This window comes from Gigantopelta aegis, chromosome 11 (genome assembly GCF_016097555.1).
Source record: "Gigantopelta aegis isolate Gae_Host chromosome 11, Gae_host_genome, whole genome shotgun sequence".
Classification (NCBI taxonomy): domain Eukaryota; kingdom Metazoa; phylum Mollusca; class Gastropoda; order Neomphalida; family Peltospiridae; genus Gigantopelta; species Gigantopelta aegis.
In genome coordinates this window covers 16471001-16493384 of record NC_054709.1, presented here as the reverse complement: position 1 = coordinate 16493384, position 22384 = coordinate 16471001, and the positions used below count along the sequence as shown (strand labels likewise).

The 22384-nt window shown below is 34.6% G+C and overlaps 2 protein-coding genes across 3 annotated transcripts in view; one reads left to right on the top strand and one right to left on the bottom strand.

Annotated features, from left to right (window-relative positions):
• The window catches only part of LOC121385200, a 32030-nt gene that overhangs the window by 1470 nt on the left and 8176 nt on the right, over nucleotides 1-22384 (top strand). Inside the window, exon 2 of one of the 2 annotated variants that reach the window (XM_041515770.1) lies at nucleotides 8385-8411. Coding sequence is in view for 1 of the 2 variants with exons in the window: in XM_041515769.1 (XP_041371703.1) it covers nucleotides 8310-8411 (102 nt within the window). In the remaining variant the exon portion in view is untranslated. Of the gene's footprint in view, nucleotides 1-8023; nucleotides 8412-22384 lie in introns of those variants that run through there. The other variant, XM_041515769.1, reaches the window with a different exon arrangement.
• LOC121385199 (fas apoptotic inhibitory molecule 1-like) lies at nucleotides 10833-21212 on the bottom strand. Its single transcript, XM_041515768.1, has 5 exons — nucleotides 21168-21212; nucleotides 17991-18128; nucleotides 16415-16637; nucleotides 12499-12548; nucleotides 10833-11305 (listed from the first exon to the last, which is right to left on the bottom strand). Exons 2-5 carry the CDS (start codon nucleotides 18099-18101, stop codon nucleotides 11156-11158), a joined length of 534 nt encoding a protein of 177 aa, XP_041371702.1. The 5' UTR covers nucleotides 18102-18128; nucleotides 21168-21212; the 3' UTR covers nucleotides 10833-11155.

The following is a 22384-nucleotide window of genomic DNA, read 5'->3' as shown; positions in this document are numbered from 1 at the left end:
TAGGTCGGAACCAAATATTCAAACTTGTACTAAAATGTTAAAAATACTTTCTGCCATTGAAGAACAAATGTGAAACACTTTCCTTGAACTATTTTCAGGGGAGTGATGGCGATTAAGAGTGATAACTCCCCTTTAATGGCGAGGTCTGTTCACTGTAACTGACAGCAATATTGAATAACCCACCCCCCACCCACTCCCACCCCCATCTCATAGGCTTATGTTCAATATATATATGAAATGGACAATTATTTTTGAGACAGGTAATTTGCAAAATAGTACTGAATACATCCATGTATAATACAAACTGAATTAATTTAAAGTACAAACCAACAAAATACCCTTTTACCTTGATTGGAGCAATGCTGGGGTTTTGGGGTGGGTTTTTTTTACAAATAATAAATAATTTGGAATACTAATTAGCTCATTGGTTAATTGCCATCAGTGTTTTAATGACGATGGTTTTGTTTCTCTATACAGTAAAGTACACTTATAACGAACATGCTTAGAACGAACTACTGCATAGAATGAACAGATTGTAAAGAGCCGTTTTATCTCCCTATACATTAATAACCAACTTGTACAAATGTGAGGACGGGATGTAGCCCAGTGGTAAAGCGCTCGCTCAATATGCGGTCGGTCTGGGATCGATCCCCGTCGGGGGGGCCCATTGGGCTATTTCTCATTCCAGCCAGTGCACCACGACTGGTATATCAAAAGCTGTGGTATGTACTACCCTGTCTGTGGGATGGTGCATATAAAAGATCCCTTGCTGCTAATCGAAAAGAGTAACCCATGAAGTGGCAACAGCAGGTTTCCTCTGATGCCATAAAACCGTAAATAAAATGTGTTGAGTGTGTCGTTAAATAAAACATTTCCTTGTACAAATGTGTACAAAGAACTACTGCTATATAACAAACTATGATGGTCCCTTCTGATTCATGATGAGTGTACTTTACTGTATTTGATGGCCGGGAGTGAACATGGTAAAGAGTAAATACCTATAAAACAATAACCTTTCTTCTTCAAACAACAAAATTATAGTAAACTGTTGTGAAAATAAAACAACGAGTAGCAGTCAGAAACAATCTTAACTTCACAATTTTGTTTGTTACCATGGAAACCATATAATAATTAAAAAAAAGAAACATTACGATCCTAATTTACTAAGCCTGGTTTTTTTTTCTTCTTTTTTTAATGTGGGTGTTTAAACATTGTAAATAATGTAGAGTTAAAACCTTGTAAGACATAACTAAGCTTTGTAAATTCGGTCCCATGTCTTTGATACATGTAGGTTACTATTCAGGGCTTGTAGAATTTTTATAAAATCCACTAGTCATGGGATCAGTGATTATAAAAAAATCACTAGCTACAATTAAAAATTCACTAGCCCTACTTTACTTTAAGTTAAAGGGACATTCCTGAGTTTTCTGCAATTTTTAAGATGTTATTGACTAACAGACTTTTTATTGATTGTAATTACATATCAAATATATTTTTTCTGCATAAAATATTAGTGGCTACATATTAAACGTGTTTCTGATTTTTCCAATATTTGTACTAGGTTAAATTTTATTTTATTTCCGAAAAAAGAAATTATTTCAAGACAAAATACAGTTTGGGCTTCCTACAAATATTAAGACAACCTGAAACACACTGAATATACAGACACTGATATTCTAAACAAGAAAATATATTTAATATGCAAGTTAACTCGTAGAAATATTTTATTAGTCAGAAACATCTTATAATGCAGCAAACTCAGGAATGTCCCTTTAATACAAATTTACTAAATAATAGTAATAATTGGATATATCACCTAAAGAGAGAGATAGAGCTTAAAAACACTAACAATGGGGGGGGGGGGGGGGGGGGGAGCAGGATATTTATATTTACAAAATAGACTTACATGTAACTGCAACATATTGACAAATAAAATTTCACTAGCTGTTGGGCATGGCAACAATAGTTATTTACTAGCCCAACATTGAATATCACTACCCATGGGAGTGAGAATACCATAATTTAGAAGCCCTGTATTATTATTCAACTCAAAACCTGATATAAACCAGATAATATAATAAGAATAATATACATTGATGGATGTAAGATCTACGGTACATTTTTTTTATCTCTCACTTAGATGGAATCATTAAACCGATTTTGGTGTTTTCAAAATATTTTATCAATAATTTTCAAATCTATATTCACCATTACAAATTTTAATTAAAACTACTGCATACATTATTTATGCATATTAATTCTGTGTTTGAATCAATGTATTGTAAATACACATGTACATGTATGTTCATACAGTGATAACATTATATTTTCCAAATATTTAAAAAACAAAACAAAAAAAAACTTCCAAATGGCACATGTACATGTATGTACCGAAATGAAGTCCATCACATTTATCCAACAAACTAATCTATAGTCTATGTTTATAGATATAGGGTCTGTATCTACCAAAACCATTTGTTTTATGAGATAAGATTATTTTGGTGAATCAAGTGAGCAAAAGGAATGGTACATGTATTTCAGTATGATCGATATACAGGGCTTCTAGATTATGGTAGCCCCACTCCCATGGCTAGTGATATTCAATGTTGGGCTAGTAAATAAATACTATTTCCATGCCCAACGGCTAGTGAAAAAAAGAAAAGAAGTCGGAATGTTGCAGTTAAGTCTATTTTGTAAATATGAATATCCTGACCCCACCCTAACCTCCAATGTTAGTGTTTTTAATCTCTATCTCCTTCTTTAGGTGACATATCTAATTATAACTATTATTTAGTAAAATTATATTAACTTAATGTAAAGTAGGGCTAGTTAATTTTTAATTTTGAAGCTAGTAAATTAAAAAAATCATTGATCCCATGGCTAGTGGATTAAAAAACCAATTCTAGAAGCCATGATATAGGAATGCCGTTTTGGAGGACAATCTAATTAAAATTAGCTCCACTATTACATGTGGATCTAACAGCAGCCAATTGGAGCTCATGTCCACCAATCAAAACCTTACTTGCAGAATCATGCCAGTGATTTAAAAATAATTTTGAAAACATTCCGAATTATCCTGAGGGTATACAACATGTTTCGTGTGAATTATGAATGCCTTAAAACATGTTTTATTTTATAAAATAAATAATTTGTAATGTAAAACTGAACACTGATTTAGTTTTTAGTTTTTTTAATAAATAAGTAATTAGTAATGTAAAATTGAGGACTGATAACCCATCCTGTACGTATTAGTATGGTTCGCTGTACTGCGGCTACTAAAATAGACTCGCCCGATATTTTTAGAATTTGTATGCTCCCAAATAACATTATAAAAGGCGAAGTGTGATTGGTCAATATTTAAATTATTATTTACAGATGAAATGTTACTTGGACATTGGTGACTACACAGTGTTGTTAGCAATCTGATTAAAATTAGTTCTACTGGTCTAAATAAGGCATTCGTAATTCACATGAAACATGTCGTATACCCTCAGGATAATTCGGAATGTTTTCAAATTATTTTCAAATCACTGGCATGATTCTGCAAGTAAGGTTTTGATTGGTGGACATGAGCTCCAACTGGCTGCTGTTAGATCCACATGTAATAGTGGAGCTAATTTTAATGGGAATGATAAAAACATCCATCGACTTTATACCTCAGGAAGACACTATACCATACAGCTCAAATGTAGTCTCTAGCAGACACAGGGGCAAATACAGAAAAATATTGTGTGTGTGTGTGTGGGGGGGGGGGGGGGGGGGCTAAGGAAAACCGGGCACATGAACCAACTCATGAAAAGGACAAGCCAATAAACATTTTTAATGAACACATCTGTACAGAAGAAAAACCATGGCTTGTGGTAATGCATAGACTACTTTAACATAACACTCATCTATAGTCCTTCCAACAGGGAACACCTTTTTTTCAAACTGTGGAATTTACTACAAGCTATTTATTTCTAAGCTGATTGTTTTTAAATTGCACACAAAAATATACTTTAGGTTGTTTTTTTGTTATTTCCAAAATACTTTTACTTTTTTTCTTACATCAAAAAACCAAACTGAAATTATTTACAGATTGAGAAAAACATTTTCGTAGGAAGGGACGGACTATAGACAATATTTTTAAACTCGAGTTGAGTGCCTATATGGTTAAAAGTGCAGAATTAAATTTAACTGGGTTATTGTAACTTCACAATTGAACCAGAGTCAGACTATATTATGCATTTTGAAAGAACACTACACACCAACATTTCAGATATTTCACAGGGCTTCTAGATTATGGTAGCCCCACTCCCATGGCTAGTGATATTCAGTCTTGGTCTAGTAAATAATTACTATAACTAGCCCAACGGCTAGTGGAACAAAAACCCTTGTCAAATGCTGTATTTACTTATTTTGTAAACATGAATATCCTGCCACCTCTTTCCACCCCAATCTAAGGATTTTTAAGCTCAATCTTCCTCTTTAGGTGACATATCTGATTATTACTATTAGTAAAATTGTATTTATTTAAAGTAGGGCTAGTGAATTTTTAATCATGGCTAGTACTTTTTTTTAAATCACAGATCCTATGGCTAGTGGATTTTTATAAAATTTTAGAAGCCCTGTATTTCAATTATGCTAAAAATAGGCAAGATTTTTCCAATTAAAAAGACAAAAAAAAAAGACAACAGTATGTGGAATTGTTTCAACTACCAGTAACAGAATGTGGATGGATAAATTCTGTCTGGATCCATGAATGTAAATAATGTGGATTTTTATTGAAATCATGAAAAGAAAAATGGATGGGTACAAACATATTATCACAGTTGAACTTGTGAGATGAGCAATGTTGTTAATATTATATTTATGTACTGAGGTACATATGTACATGCAGGTACATGTATATGACATCTATTAGATTTATGCACTGAGATACACATGACATATTAAATTTATGTACTCATGTATATATACATTGTGTATATGACATACATGTACATGTATATTAGATTTATGCACTAAGATACACATGACATATTAAATTTATGTGCTCAGGTACATACATGTATATGACATATATTAGATTTATGCATTGAGATACGCATGACATATTACATTTATGTGCTTTAGTACATACATGTATAGTGATTTCCCTAGAAATTAGGCAAGGCAGGGTAAACCAAACACTTTTGGGACATTTTCACCATTTTCGGGGCACTTGTTTTTCATTAAAAATACACAAAAATTAATTGAAATAAACATTAATGTTATTTATGTGCTTGCTTTAATAAATGAATGGCAAAAGATATAAAATGCATTTTTTTATTAATTAATAATACCTTTTTTTGTGTTTTATAAAGGCAATTTTAGAATTAATTACTGAAAAAGGCTTTGTTTAATCTCAGGGCAGCATGGTGCTGATTAAGGCAAGATGGTGGTAGGCTATTGAGGCATGGTGCTGCACCATGCTAAAACAAGCTAGGGAAAACACTAATGTATATGACAGATATATGCACTGATATACACATGGCATATTACATTTATGTACTCAGGTACAGACATGTATATAACATACATGTACATGTATATTTGATTTATGCACTGATATACACATGACATTATATTTATCTACTCAGGTACAGACATGTATATAACATACATGTACATGTATATTTGATTTATGCACTGAGATACACATGACATTATATTTATCTACTCAGGTACAGACATGTATATAACATACATGTACATGTATATTTGATTTATGCACTGAGATACACATGACATTATATTTATCTACTCAGGTACAGACATGTATATAACATACATGTACATGTATATTTGATTTATGCACTGAGATACACATGACATTATATTTATCTACTCAGGTACAGACTTGTATATAACATACATGTACATGTATATTTGATTTATGCACTGATATACATATGACATTATATTTATCTACTCAGGTACAGACATGTATATAACATACATGTACATGTATATTTGATTTATGCACTGAGATACACATGACATTATATTTATCTACTCAGGTACAGACTTGTATATAACATACATGTACATGTATATTTGATTTATGCACTGAGATACACATGACATTATATTTATCTACTCAGGTACAGACTTGTATATAACATACATGTACATGTATATTTGATTTATGCACTGAGATACACATGACATATTACATTTATGTACTCAGGTACATATATTAGATTTATGCACTGATATATATGTACACATGACATATTACATTTACATACTGAGGTACAGGTGCATATGATATATCCAAAAATATATCTATGACAGAAAACATAAAGAGCTACATCACAATAATAGAATACTGTACAATATACGTACTGCATGCAATGACATAAAGATACAAGTCTATTTCTGTACTTATGAGTCTTTCGAGAAAGACTAAAAAATAATGGCATTCTGAGAGTACTGCTAAAGCAATACATGTCCCCTACCGAACCTAAGAATTATTTGTAGCTCTTAAGTTCAAGGGCCATAACTCCATCAAAAATGGTTAAATCGTCATAAAAGTCAAACTTGATGTGTAACAGGCCATGGTAAAGCTATACACAAAATTTTAGCTCAATATCTCAAGGCATTGTTAAAAAAATACACATCCAGAAAACGATATGTGGGATAGACGGATGGACAGACAGACAGACGGACAAAAGGACATAGATGAAACCTATAGTCCCCTCTGGTTGGACCCCTAGGGGACTAATAAAATGAGATGTAGATACCCAAGAGTTTTGGGAAAATATTATTAAAATCAACTTTCTGACATGTGGGGGGGGGGTGTATTATTTTTTAAGTTTCTGTAATCATTAAGTTCACATAATCTGATGCCACTGATACATGTAAAATATCTCTTTTTGTGTCCTTTTAAATGCATATTAAGGTACATGATTGTCTAATATTTATATTTCAAAACAAAAATTAAACAAATAATTTCGCCAGGCTGTAATTTTGATAGAGCCTTTTAACGATAACCATTCAGTTTCATCTTGTTCCAAAATTTTCAAGGATATTTTTGCAATCATCCACTATTTAATGTCGTGAGCTGATGCCATTTATACATACATCTCTTTTTGTGTCCTTTTAAATGCATATTAAGGTACATGATTTTATAATATTTATATTTTGAAACAAAATATTAACAAATAATTTCGCCAGGTTGTAATTTTGATAGAGCTTGTTAACGACAACCATTCAGTTTCTTCTTCTTCCAAAATTTTCAAGGATATTTTTGCAATCATCCACTATTTAATGTCATGAGCTGATGCCACTTATACATACATCTCTTTTTGTGTCATTGTAAATGTAGTTCAAGGTACATGATTGTCTAATCTTTACATTTCAAAACAAAAATTAATAAATTATTTTGCAAGATTACCAGATTTGATAGAGCCTTTTAAAGTTAATCATCATGTTTCTTCTTCGGAATTTTACGGATTTAGCTGCAATCATCCACATAATTTAAAGTTTGTTTTGTTTAACGACACCGCTAGAGCACATTGATTAATTAATCATTGGCTATTGAATGTCAAACATTTGGTAATTCTGACTCGTAGTCAACAGAGGAAACCCGCTACATATTATAATTTAAAGTTTGTTTTGTTTAACGACACCGCTAGAGCACATTGATTAATTAATCATCAGCTATTGAATGTCAAACATTTGGTAATTCTGACTCATTTGGTCATTAATTGCGACACACATACACATTGTAGTCATCAGAGGAAACCCGCATCATTTTTCCTAATGCTGCAAGGGATCTTTTATATGCACTTTCCCACAGACAGGAAAGCACATACCATTGCCTTTGACAAGTTGTGGCGCACTGGTTGGAACGAGAAAAACCCCAATCAGTTGAATGGATCCACCGAAGTGGTTCGATCCTGCGACGCAAGCACCTCAAGCGAGCACTGAACGGATTGAGCCAAACTCCCCCCCCCCCCCCCCCCCCCCCCCCACATAATTTAATGTCATGATTTGATGGCATTTATCTCTTCTTGTGTCATTTTAAATGCAGTTCACAGTACATGATTGTATAATCTTTACATTTCAAAATAAAAATTAATATATTACTTTGCAGGGCTACAATTTTGTCATGATTTGATGGCATTTATATCTCTTCTTGTGTCATTTTAAATGCAGTTCACAGTACATGATTGTACATGTATAATCTTTACATTTCAAAATAAAAATTAATATATTACTTTGCAGGGCTACAATTTTGTCATGATTTGATGGCATTTATATCTCTTCTTGTGTCATTTTAAATGCAGTTCACGGTACATGATTGTTCATGTATAATATTTACATTCCAAAATAAAAATAAATATATTACTTTGCAGGGCTACAATTCTGTCGGAGCCTTAAAGGTACAGACCCTAGTTTAAGCCTGTGAAAATGAACAGTAAGTTTAGTTAATCTACACACCTGCAAAACATTTGGATACGGTTACAACAGAGTAAAGCTGAAGACTGTGATGTTTAAACCTGAAAATATTGTCTAAAATAGACTAGAGCCTGTCTCGATAACCATGACTTCTCAGACGAACGTGCGTTTTTAGAATTATGATAAATGCGTTTTGGGTTACAACAAAAACCGGGATGACCAGAACCACTTCAGGTGTACGGAAATTAATATTCTAAATAATAAAATGTAAGTACTCCTAATTTAAAGGATTAAAAACAGCTTTAATAGTGAAAAATATGTCGTAGTGTTTAAAAACTAGGGTCTGTCCCTTTAAGATAGCCATCAGGTTTATAACATGCAAGCCTGTTTCAGGTCAGTGATGATGTTTTACGTCAAACACAACTCAATCGTCACAAAGATATCTACACAATAATAATATAATAGAGTATGTACATAGAATGTCACACATACACAAATATATCACAAGTTGTTAAAAAGCAAAAACATTTCATAAATATAAAATGTAAAACCAGATATCACACAAATGTCACACATAATTCCACTAATTACTGTAACTGTAAATCAAGAAATGTTAGTGAGCATAACATTTTAGCGAAGCTATACAAAATGCAAATATTTTATGACCCTAAATTTAAAGAGACGTACAACAGATTTTTACGAAAAAATCTTTGTGTGATTGTTTTGTTGGTGATTAACTGTACACAAAAAATAATGGATAGATGCTACTGATTAAATCAAAAGCATAGTAAACAACAACAGTTAGCACTCACATTACTGCAATTTTCTACTAAATTTATGTTGTTTCTAAGCTGCATAACTTCAAAAGCCATCCCACAAGTTAACCTAAAAACTGTTTTTAGTTTCTGGGCCTAGGCTATGCTTATTAAAGTTTTAGAGTCCCGACTATATCTCTAATGACATCACACACATGCAATTTGTATGTTGTTGCCATGACATTAGTGTCTCAGACTCTATTCGAGTATTGAGGCAAAACTCTAAAAGTTTTATAAGCACCAGTGGCGGATCCAGAAAAACCATTTAGGGGGGCCTCAATGACATGAGGCGGAATGACAATGGAACTTTGGGGGAGGTTTGGAGGGGACCATAAAAAAATGAAAATTACCGGTAATATATAATAAAATTATAATTGTCGCCAAATTTAGGGGGGGCCCGGGCCGCTGCCCCCTCCTCCCCCTAGATCCGCCTCTGAGCACAAGGCCTGATATGATGACCTCACTAATATGTCACTAATTTGCTTTTCGCTAAATTTTAAGATCGCTAACATTTTATGATTTACAGTATATAACAATTTTCCACTACAGAAACAAAGTGACAATTTTAGCATGTAAAATAAGTTATCAAACTGCACACATATACACCAAAAATTCAAGTTCTAAAATGTTCTACATGCATACAAATATAAAACCAGTTAATAACACAGTGCCTCCACACGGATGTAAACATGTACAATATAAAACAAGTAGAGTTATTACAAAAACCAGTCCTTAATAATGATCACAACACTTGAGCTGGTCAGTTACTGTTTGCGTATGTTTGTACAAGCATCTATTCGATGTCAACTGTGGAAACAATTTGGACCAAATTTACGAAGCCTGTTTTTCTTAAACGCAGCTGTTTAAGTGTTGTAAATGTATGTAGTTACACACGCGTGAGACATAAGCAGCTGTTTAAGTGTTGTAAATGTATGTAGTTACACACGCGCGTGAGACATAAACAGCTGTTTAAGCATTGTAAATGTATGTAGTTACACACGCGCGTGAGACATAAACAGGTGTTTAAGCGTTGTAAATGTATGTAGTTACACGCGCGTGAGACATAAACAGGTGTTTAAGCGTTGTAAATGTATGTAGTTACACGCGCGTGAGACATAAACAGGTGTTTAAGCGTTGTAAATGTATGTAGTTACACGCGCGTGAGACATAAACAGGTGTTTAAGCATTGTAAATGTATGTAGTTACACGCGCGTGAGACATAAACAGGTGTTTAAGCGTTGTAAATGTATGTAGTTACACACGCGCAAGACATAAACAGCTGTTTAAGCATTGTAAATGTATGTAGTTACACACGTGCAAGACATAAACAGCTGTTTAAGCGTTGTAAATGTATGTAGTTACACACGCGTGTAAGACATAAACAGCTGTTTAAGCATTGTAAATGTATGTAGTTACACACGCGTAAGACATAAACAGCTGTTTAAGCATTGTAAATGTATGTAGTTACACACGCGTAAGACATAAACAGCTGTTTAAGCATTGTAAATGTATGTAGTTACACACGCGTAAGACATAAACAGCTGTTTAAGCATTGTAAATGTATGTAGTTACACACGCGTAAGACATAAACAGGTTTTCTAAATTCGGCCCTTTATTTTTCAAAATGTTATCATGGTAGTTATCAACATCTTTAGGAAATGTTAAACAGATGAGATAATCACGGCCCTGTTCCACGAAGCAATCTTAGTCCTAAGATCACCGTATGTACTTAAGGTGATCGTAGCACTAAGATCGCTTCATGGAACAAGGCCCAGGAATGTAAAATTACTTGGCAGGATAACCAACCAACCAAACCACGTTATTTAAATGTCACGTGCTATTCTTTTCTTCCGAGCTGTAAGAAAAATCCCTGCAGTGTGTCAATTGTCAAAAAATAATCGGAAACAAAGCTTTCATTCCGTGGCTTCGGGAATTTCCATATCTTCAATGTACAGTTTGTGGACAATCCCGACTTTGCGCTTCCCACTGCTGGTAGCCTTGATGTAGGCATCATGTGAGTACACTTGGAAATGTGTTTCTGTACCATCGTCAACAAAGGCACCCTAGAATAAAAATAAGAATTCTGCGGAACTAAATGTCTAGCCTACATTAAACTCATTTGATACCACTCATAGCTGCAAGCATGCATAGATGTTCATCTTAATGTATATTAATTTTGTTTAATTAAATACATTTAAAAAAAAAAAAATTAATTTAATATAATAAATATCCAGATTTATTAAAAACATGCATTGAGAATGAGATAAACATTCATAATAAAACTATAAATCATAATTTATGATAGTGTTTGGTCCAGCAAGTTTTGATTCGGTCTGGAAGAATTTGTAGCTTACCGGACCAAATGTCTGGAAGAAATGTAAAGCCAATTTCAACCCCTGATGATAATAAAATTATTAATCTTTTTTTTTTTCTTCATTTTTTTTTTACCCCACTGCCCTTTTACTCCTATGAATTCCATTTCATTTCTTCCTGATCTGGCAACTCTTATCTTTCAACTTATTTTGCTGTCCACCTCCATATCCCAGTCCTTGTCCCTCAAACCACGACAGGTGCTCATCTCTTGTGGCTATCCATGCCACACACCTGTCATTCACTATCAGCTTTTAGCTGTGGGCTTTGTCTGACCACTTCAGAGAGTATTCAGTAGTTACTTCTAACATTGTTAAGAGGCACTTGTAACTACCTACTATGCACCCCTATTACCGGCGGTCATTAGTGCCGTGGGTCAGACCAGCTTTATTAGCAGCAGAGGACGAGGATGCCAGGTGGGTGCAGGGAAGTACACAGAGACTGCACCCCTGGAGGAAGTTGAGACAGGTAGACGATAGTGTGGACAGCTCAGAAGACAGAGTTGGAGGAAATTGATGGAAAGGATCAAAACTTAACACTAACAAGAAAACAGTCTCATCTGCAAAGCAATTCACAATTTCATTGCTTATGTTTTGACTGATAAAACTGTTCACATTCTCCTTTATTCTTCTTGTTTCTCTGTTCTTATCTATATACAAATATTTATATTTTGACAGGTTAAATATACAATAGTTTTACATTCTTCTAAATGCACTAAAATGTCCATTTTGACCTGTGAATATTTTAATTGTATAATGTAGGGAAAGGTCTTTATATAAGCTATGCCTGTTGACCAATCCCATCTAACCAGATTGAAATCATGGGGAAAATTGGGGAAAAAATTATATTAAGATAATGAGAAAAGTATTAGTCTTAATAAACTTACAGCTGTTTCAACTCGGTCTCCATTCACCCACACATCTAGTGTATCTTTTTCTGCAAACAGAAAACAATATGAGTTAACTTTTTTTCTTGTTTTAAATTACTATAACCACATGACTTTTGTACAATTTGTACTACAAAGGTTTCATCTGTTCATTATTAAATATTAAGTTTAACCTAGAAATGTTTTAGAAATGTTTAAAATATTGCTATCTACATGTAGCTGGTGTCTAATAAAAAATAAGTCTCTGTTTAAAACCACAATGTCAGGAGAAAGAAAGAAATGTTTTATTTAACGACGCACTCAACACATTTTATTTATGGTTATATGGCATCAGACATATGGTTACGGACCACACAGATTTTGAGAGGAAACCCACTGTCACCACTACATGGGCTACTCTTCCGATTAGCAGCAAGGGATCTTTTATTTGCGCTTCCCACAGGCAGGATAGCACAAACCATGGCCTTTGTTGAACCAGTTATGGATCACTGGTCAGTGCAAGTGGTTTATACCTACCCACTGAGCCTTGCGAAGCACTCACTCAGGGTTTGGAGTCGGTATCTGAATTAAAAATCCCATGCCTCGACTGGGATCCGAACCCAGTACCTACCAGCCTGTAGACCGATGGCCTAACCACGACGCCGGTATGTCAGGAGAGCAGCATTTAACTCTAGTGGGGGCGGGAAGTAGCCCAGTGGTAAAGTGCTCGCTTCATGTGCAGTCAGTTTAGGATCGATCCCCATCGGTGGGCCCATTGGGCTATTTCTCATTCCATCCAGTGCACCACGACTGGTATATAAAAGGCGGTGGTATGTACTACCCTGTCTGTGGGGAAAATGCATATAAAAGATCCCTTGCTTCATTAGAAAAAATGTAGCGGGTTTCCTCTGATGACTATATGTCAAAATTACCAAATGTTTGGGATCCAATAGCCGATGATTAATAAATCAATGTGCTCTAGTGGTGTCATTAAACAAACCAAATCTTAACTCTAGCAGTTCAAATAAAACACAGGAGTTAAAAGGATAATCACATCACAAGATAAGTTCACTGGGAGGACTAACAACAAGTTTGTTTTGTTTAACGACACTACTAGAGCACATTGATTTATTAATCATCGGCTATTGGATGTCAAACATTTGGTAATTTTGACATATACATGGTTCATACAGCCACTCACCACTAAAATTTAAGGCCTTTTTAAGGCATTTTCAAGTCAGCAAAAACCTTTTTCAAGGCTCCTTCAGGGTTCATACATGTATACTTAAAACATTTTCATTTTCCAGTACTTTTAAGCACCATTTTGGTTCATTTTCCCAGGAGTCTGAATGCATTACCTGGAAAGGATTTTTTTTTAACGACTCCCCATTAAACTGTTTATTCAGTGGTTGTTATGTCTCAAACATAAGCTACACCTAATCTAGATATATCTCATGAATGCTAAAGTTGTAAAAATACATAAATAAAAAAAATATTGTAGTATATTTTTGACTGTGTGTGCGTGTGCATGCATCTGTGTCTCACTGCTGGATCTTACAGCAAAACACTTCATAGCCATAATACATATCTAACCACAATGTGGAAATTTGTTTGAGGCATTCAGTTATTTTTGGTCAAGATCCATTTAATTTTGGTCAAGATTCAGAATTATATAACTTTATATAGATGGGGCTTTTTGATTGCACCAGAGTCACGGCGACAAACATTGTGCCCAAAATATATATGCCCTAAACAAGCAAGCCCAAACTGAGTATAAACAATGCTATATGCTAACCTCAAAAATACTTTACTTCAATACCACTACAATAATAAACTTAATTTGACTGATATAACTTGAAATGCATTTCAGCAACATCTTTACCAGCTGTTAATAACATTACTATATTAACTATAAGATCTAAGAGTGCTCTAACAGACAAAGAACCAGTTGTGCCCAAATTAATGAGATCTAAAACCCTGATAGAGTAATAATCCATCAAGTTTTTGTTTTTTAAACTTGTAATTCACTTACAAATAAACAATCAATAAACAATGTACTGGGGTGTTGTTATATAAAAATAAATCAATAAAATTTTATGTTTAATTTATATTATCCAGATTTTTTAAAATTAAAAAAAACCCTCAATCTTCTAACCAAAACTATGAAGAAGAAAAAAAGAGTAATATTTAAATACCGGTATTATCCAGATCTATTATTAAAAAAGAAAGAAAAAAGAAGTCACAAAATGTCTAAACATTAATTAATACATTTACGGTATTACGTTTACAGGTCATTGCTCTAGTACATGTACATTAAATCATTATTTATTTGTGGTTTTTAAAAAGTACCTAATGACAAAATTACATAAATCATAACTCATTAGTGACATCGTGTTTCAAATAAAAAAATTACCGGAATTATATATATACCCGTTTCCGTGAGTAACTAAATGTCAATCACATTATTCAGTGATAGCACAAAAATAAATCTATTGAAGTAGACTCTTTGTTATCACCAATTTATATCACAAACACTCAAAATTAACCCATAAAATGATTGTTTATTTAGTTAATTGGTCGTGTCGTTGACATGTCTTGACATGTGGATATCGTGTTGGGAGGCGCTGGTTACAGCTATCTACTAAATTATTTATCTTTAACAGTAGTTTCTAACTCACAAACAAGACTGCTGACAGTTACATAATTTATTCAACCAATCACAAGTTGTGTTCATTTATGTCCACGCCTTCTTACTGTGTATATATTTTAACAGTTGACCAATGGCAGTCGTGTGCGCTACAACAGCTTGCTCTGAATGTGCACGTAAAGCCCTATGACCTGACCTAATGGCAGTCGACCTCTTATAGTTACTGTTGCGTGAAGGATATAGTTTGAAAACAAGACTTTAAATGCGATTCTTTATAAATATATTTTCCAAATAATATTATTAAATGAAAAAAACAAACAAACAAAAAAAAAAAAATTCCACGACTTTCCAGGGGGTTAATTCATTTTTCCAGGAGCTTTAAGCACTTTCTAGGATGAAAATAAAATTTAGCACTTTCCAGGGTTTTCCAGGATGCGTGCGAACCCTGTCAAAAAGGTTACATGTACATGTTGTAAAAATACTTTGTCGCCATTTGCATACATACTTTCGGCATGTTACGGCACAGAAATTACTGACTGTCAAAGGGAAATAACTCTTTATTTCATACCGTGCAAACAATTTCGTCATTGATTTTAAAGTAATTTTCCACAGCTAAAAACTGTTTATTTGTGGATTATTATTTTTAAATATATCAAATAATATTAATAATAAGTTTATTAAAATATATAATTCACTACATATGATTATCTGCTAAATTCAAGGGCTTTTCAAGGCCAAACTACAATATTCAAGGCATTTTGAAGGCAATTTTCAGTTTCAAGACCGTTTCAAGACTGCACCTCAAATTCAAGGCCTTTTCAAGCCTGTGCGAACCTTGATATAATTTTTCCAATAATAGCAAGGGATCTTTTACGTGCACTATCCCACAAACAAGATAGAATATACCATGGCCACAGCCGTGATGCACTAGCTGGAACGAGAAATAGCTCAATGGGCCCACCGACGGGCATCAATCTCAGACTGACTGCGCATCAAGTGAGCGCTTTACCACTGGGCTGTCCCGTCTTACATTACCTGGCGAGTACACATAAGAATAAGGAGAAGGGCAGGACATGCAGTATAAATTATTGTAATTCCACTAGATATATAATTGGTTTGAAATAAAAATTTATTTCATGGGTGGTGGGTATGAAAAATTAAAAAACACCCATGTGATCAATTCTGGGAACAGCCTTTAAATAAACTATCAGGATTTTCTATCATTTTAACTAAAACATAACTGAAACAAAAACTTTTAAAATTCTGATTTACATATATACACAAACTCACCCAACACAATTCGAATATCTGTTCCATTCAAGTTGTGAGTCCATGATTTCATAATTTTGCTCTGGTTTTCCCGGAACTTCTGCAAACTTTTCCCATTCACCTCCAGGTCATATTCGTAGGCAAATCCACTGACAGCATCAATGGAGATACAACATTTAGCCTTCCCGACAGTGAAATGTTCTTTTCCAACAAGCTTGAACATCCACTCTGCCCTGAATATTTCCTTTGAAAAGACAAAAAATAAAAAATAAAAACAATTAGGGAGAGAGAGAGAGAGAGTAATGAATGTATGAATGAATAAATGAACAAATGTTTAACAACACCCCAGCACAAAAAATACATTGGCTATTGGGTGTCAAACTATGGTAAATGCAAATCTAAAGTGATGATCAACATCAATATAAAAATCCAACAGTTAAATAAAAACACATTGTAAAGAACTGTGTGAAAAAACAAATATCACAGATATATAATTTTAAAATTTAGAATAAAAGTCAATATCACATAAAAACTGCAATAAAAGTTCTGGATGGAATCGAAATGATTCCATCACATTTCTTTGTTCAAATAAATCTTTTCGAGTTGCTGACAAATGCTTACACTCCACCAAAATGTGTCGCACAGTCCGAAGACACTGACAGTGCTCACACTGAGGTGGAGGATCTTTCTTCAAGATAAATGAATGGGTCAAGTAAGTATGACCGATGCGGGCACGACACAAGACTACCTCATCCTTCCTGCACTGTCTATAGGAGGACTGCCACTTTCCCAAGACCAGCTTGATGGCATGAAGCTTGTTCACAACTGCACCGTCCCAATCATGTTGCCAAGTCGAAAAGATAAATTGGTTAATACTATATTTAAAATCAGTATACAGTACACCAACCCTGGCATGAGGCAAATCCAAAGCAGACTTGGCAACAGAATCTGCCTTTTCATTACCCCTGATTCCAACATGGCTGGGCACCCAACAAAATAAAACATCTTTATTGGCAATAGATAACAAGACACACTTTCGTATCACCATCCCAATTATGGGATGGTCCAGCTTCATACTGTGTAAAGCTTGGAGGCACACCCATCTCCTGTGGGTGAATGTCAGACAAAGTTGACCCCACCCGGACTTTAAAAGATCTATCTCTTAAAAACTGAGATATAAAAACATGAAGTCGACCTGAGAGAGAGAGAGAGAGAGAGAGAGAGAGACAGACACACAGAGAGAGAGAGAGAGAAAGGGTGGGTATTAGAGAGAGAGAGAGAGAGAGAGAGAGAGAGAGAGAGAGAGAGAGATTTATTAGAGGAAGAGAGAGAGGGAGGGGAGGGAGGGTTTGGTTGCTGGGTATTAGGGAGAGAGAGAGAGAGAGAGAGAGAGAGAGAGAGAGAGAGAGAGAGAGAGAGAGAGAGAGAGAGAGAGAGAGACACAGACAGACAGACAGAGACAGACCGACCGAGGGCTTTTTGCTTTTCGCAGGCCACTATTTCAAGGCTGCATCTACATGTATGGTGATTAACTTCATTAAGTCATATGTGTATTCCTTGTCATGTGTGTCATATGTCTCTTCATGCCAACACAGACCTGTCCATCGACCCGAATAACACGCTTCCCGGTCGTTGTTCCATGCTCAAACTCAACACTGTGCACCCCATCACTGGCTGGAATCTGCCACACAGCAACAATGTCAGTCATAATTTACTGGTGCTCTGCAAGTTAACACTGAAACAAATTTAAAAGGAATACATAGAAACAGCATTAAATATTAATTCTAATTTGTAATTATACTAAAGCAGGCTAGCTCTGGATAAGCAAAACATTTCACCAAATTATCTTTAAAAATGCTCAATCAGTTATTTTCCAACAAAATACCAATTATTAGATGAAATTTGTTCGCCAACTTAAAATAAAATTCGCCAATTGCTTCTGAAATTTGCAATAGTCAAATTTGGCAAGTGCCAGAGCTAGCCCTGTTAAAGTGTGAACTATATTGTTGACAAGTTACTATGATAAATTACTCTCATCCTTTAATTACTGTTACAGTTTCTCCGCATGCTGTCCAGACACAAATCTTGAAAGTCATTACAATGAAACAAGATTTTACATACTAAAATGTAACCATGTCACCTATATCGACTTCACTGAATCTTCTAAGACAAAAAGAATACATGTAATATGTCACTTCTGCCATTTTGCTTTTTTATGGAATATTCTTCAAGAGTTAATATGATGTCATGGTCATTGCTTTATACCATTGCTTTATACCATAATACAATGTCATGTCATGATTTTATTTGATTACAATTGAGAGTATTCCATAAAAAAAAGGGGCAGGCTTGGAGATTTTATCATAGTCGAAAATAGGTGACATGGTTAGTATGTGAAATCAGTGTCAATGTAATTGTTATTTCATGATTCGTGTCTGGACATATAATGTGGGTAAGATCTAGAATGGTAATTAATGGTCAGGGGTTGAAATTTAAATTTGTTACCACTATCCCAAAGGAATAGTATATTTCAGAAAGCACTATCGCATTTGAGAATGTACTATCCCATTAATGGTACTTGTAAACAATTGAAGAGTGTATTTATAAAACCTGTTCAGTCCAAACTTTGGAAAAAGAGAAAAGAAAGAAAGAAAGAAAGAAATGTTTTATTTAACGACGCACTCAACACATTTTATTTACGGTTATATTGGCGTCAGACATATGGTTAAGGATCACACAGATTTTGAGAGGAAACCCGCTGTCACCACTACATGGGCTACTCTTTCTGATTAGCAGCAAGGGATCTTTTATTTGCACTTCCCACAGGCAGGATAGCACAAACCATGGCCTTTGTTGAACCAGTTATGGATCACTGGTCGGTGCAAGTGGTTTACACCTACCCATTGAGCCTTGCGGAGCACTCACTAAGGGTTTGGAGTCGGTATCTGGATTAAAAATCCCATGCCTCGACTGGGATCCGAACCTAGTACCTACCAGCCTGTAGACCGATGGCCTAACCACGACACCACTGCGGCCGGTTTGGAAAAAGAGTATCTCTCACATGAATTGCTTGTTTCATATACAATGGTTACCCCAAAATGGATTAAATCCCCTTTTATCTTTAATATAAATCAGCAGAATATATATTTGTTTTGTTTGAAAAACAAATCATACTTTTTCTCAAATTGAGATCTCATTGACTTTTGCGTTATGCAAAATAGTGTAATCAGAAAAGACATATCTACCGGTCTATATAATGTTAGGAACTAGCTAGAATCGAAGTTGCCCCATTACATTACAATGCGTTCGATCGTGTTTGTAAGTATTGTGACTCGACAAACTTTTGACTTAAAAATAGCAGCTAATTAGCACCGGAGTTATCAACTCGAATGAAAAAAAGATGCCTGAATAACCTTTACAGTATCTTTGGATATATATAGACGATTATATACAACAATAAAAATATTCAATCTATTTATAAAAATAAATAATACAAATCAAGTACCATCGAAAAGAATTAAAAGGGTGGGGAGGTCTTATTTGCGGTTGACAGTATTTTTAAAAACTCTTTACGTCAATCCAATGGAAAACTTACATTATACTAGTAAATACAAAGTTGAGTTGCTGAAGTAATAATATTTCCGGGGCATGGCTATAATTTGTATTTTTTTAAACATTATTTTAAATTTATTTTTTAATCAAGCTACTTTGTTTTTGTAAAATTATTTGCAAACAGAATGCATTTTTGCAGAAGTAACCTTTTTGACAAACACAAAACACAAACAGTCATACTGAAGAATGTACAATTCAGAGATACAGCATTAGTCTCGATCAACAAGACTTCTTAAAGTTACTGTATCAGGCCAAATGCTCCGCGGTTATGAGCCAGAATACTGTTGCGGCCTAAAGCGTGAAGACGGAATAATCATATGCGGATAGTAAGTATTCATGACGGAATACTGGAAGATTTTTTTTACTACTCCATTTGGAAAATTATTAATTTCGGAATAGCAGAATAGTGTATATTTCAACCCCTGAAGGTACAAGACTAATTTATTGTAGTTGTTAACAACATGGTTCAAAATTTAGCTTCTTATGAATGCTTCAATGGACCTAGTTCATTAAAATAAGCCAGGGAACATTTTGTTTTCAAAATCTTGATTAGCTATATTTCTAGCCAGTTAAAAATTGATTGGCAACTACTATTTGATGTTTAAAAATTGTGTAGCAATCTCTGAAACTTGCATAGCGAATTGCGACACTGAACAAAATATGCCCTGTAATCCTCGGACAGACAGAAAAATATCCAACTTATATACCCACTTATTGTTAGGGTCGGAGTTAGGTTTAAGGTTCATCTTGATAAACATTTCGACCCATTATTTATTATTGTGATGTTTATAATAAACTTTATTGCTGGATGTCAAAATGTCAAAATTAAAATAAAAAAATGTCAGTAGATGTTTATCTTGGTGAACTAGGGTTAGAGCTAGTTGCTGGGTTGCCTCTTTATGCATGTATATATATAATGGGTGTGGGGGGATAGCAAATGGAAATATTTCCAGAATGAGTTGCAACATGAACATGTCTGTCACTTTTGTGCTTAGAACGAAAATAGCAGCACCACGACAATACCCTAAAACATGAAATACTTTGACCCAGTTACACACATAATCGGATATATTGCTAATTGCGCATGCAGTACTATACATAGCGACCTGTTCTTTACACATGTACTAACAAAATCTCTAACATTTGGAACTATGTCTCCTACTTCGCAATTTTCACACTAACAAGTAAATCGAGCACCTCAGTACTTGTTGACTGTTTCCAGTAGAAATTCCAGTAACCAGTTAAGTTACATGGTTCCGTCTAAAACTCGGATACACTAGGGAAAGGTGACCCTAAAATGCGACGTTTATACACGACATTAAAAAGGAATATTAATTTTGTTTAATGACATCTAGCGTCGACCTAAACTTGACAAACCAAAATTGGGTCAATCAAACCATGGACGTGTTGATTAAGCATTATGCTGTCTAAAACTACTGAAGTCTAAGATTATTTCGCCCATGTGATCTAAAAACTTAAACTTCGATTGTGCTCAATTTACCGCTATCAGGTGGGGAAGAAAAAAGTACAAAACAAAATTAAAAGGACATACCCTAGTTTTTAAAACACTAAGGCATATTTTTCACTATTAAAGCCGTTTATGATCACTGAAATCAAACATTACTTATAGTTTATTGTTTAGATTATCCATTTCCGTACAACCGAAGTGTTTCTGGTCATCCTGGTGTTTCTAATACCACAAAATGCATTTTTCATATTTTTAAAAACGCACGTGCGTCGGAGAAGTAACAGTTATGGAATCGAGTTTTAGTCTATTTTAACGATATTTCACTGTTTCAACGTCACAGATTCTTGTTTTACTCTCTTGTAACGTTATCCAAATGTGTTATACAGCTTTGTAATTTAACCAAACTTTCTAGTTAGTGTCCATGTTTATGGGTCTGCGCTTTTAACAGATTCTAGTCTGTCGGAATTTCCCCGTTATCTTTCGGACCTTCTCCCCAAAACAGGGAATAGTGTGGGTAGTTCTTGTCAAACTACTACTCCTCTGACACATAGACAAAATTTAAACGAGCACGATCCCCACCGATTAACATCCGTTCCAAACGTCCATTGCCAAACGGTCGACTGTACCTCACCTAACACCAGTACCTAACTCATCACCCACCCTACCTATCCAATCTAACTCACGATATTAATTTTCATTTTTTTTACTATCCCCCTCCAAACCTCCCCCAAAGTTCCCTTGGCATTCCACCTCATGTCACTGCCCCCCTCCCCCTCCCCCAAAATGGATTTTCTGGATCCGCCACTGGTACTAACGGTAGTTCAGTACCTCGTCTGGGAACTTCTTTTGCTGACTGATTATCGCAACTCAGGGAGAAATACAAATTTGCGGCAAACAGAATTCAGTCAGTT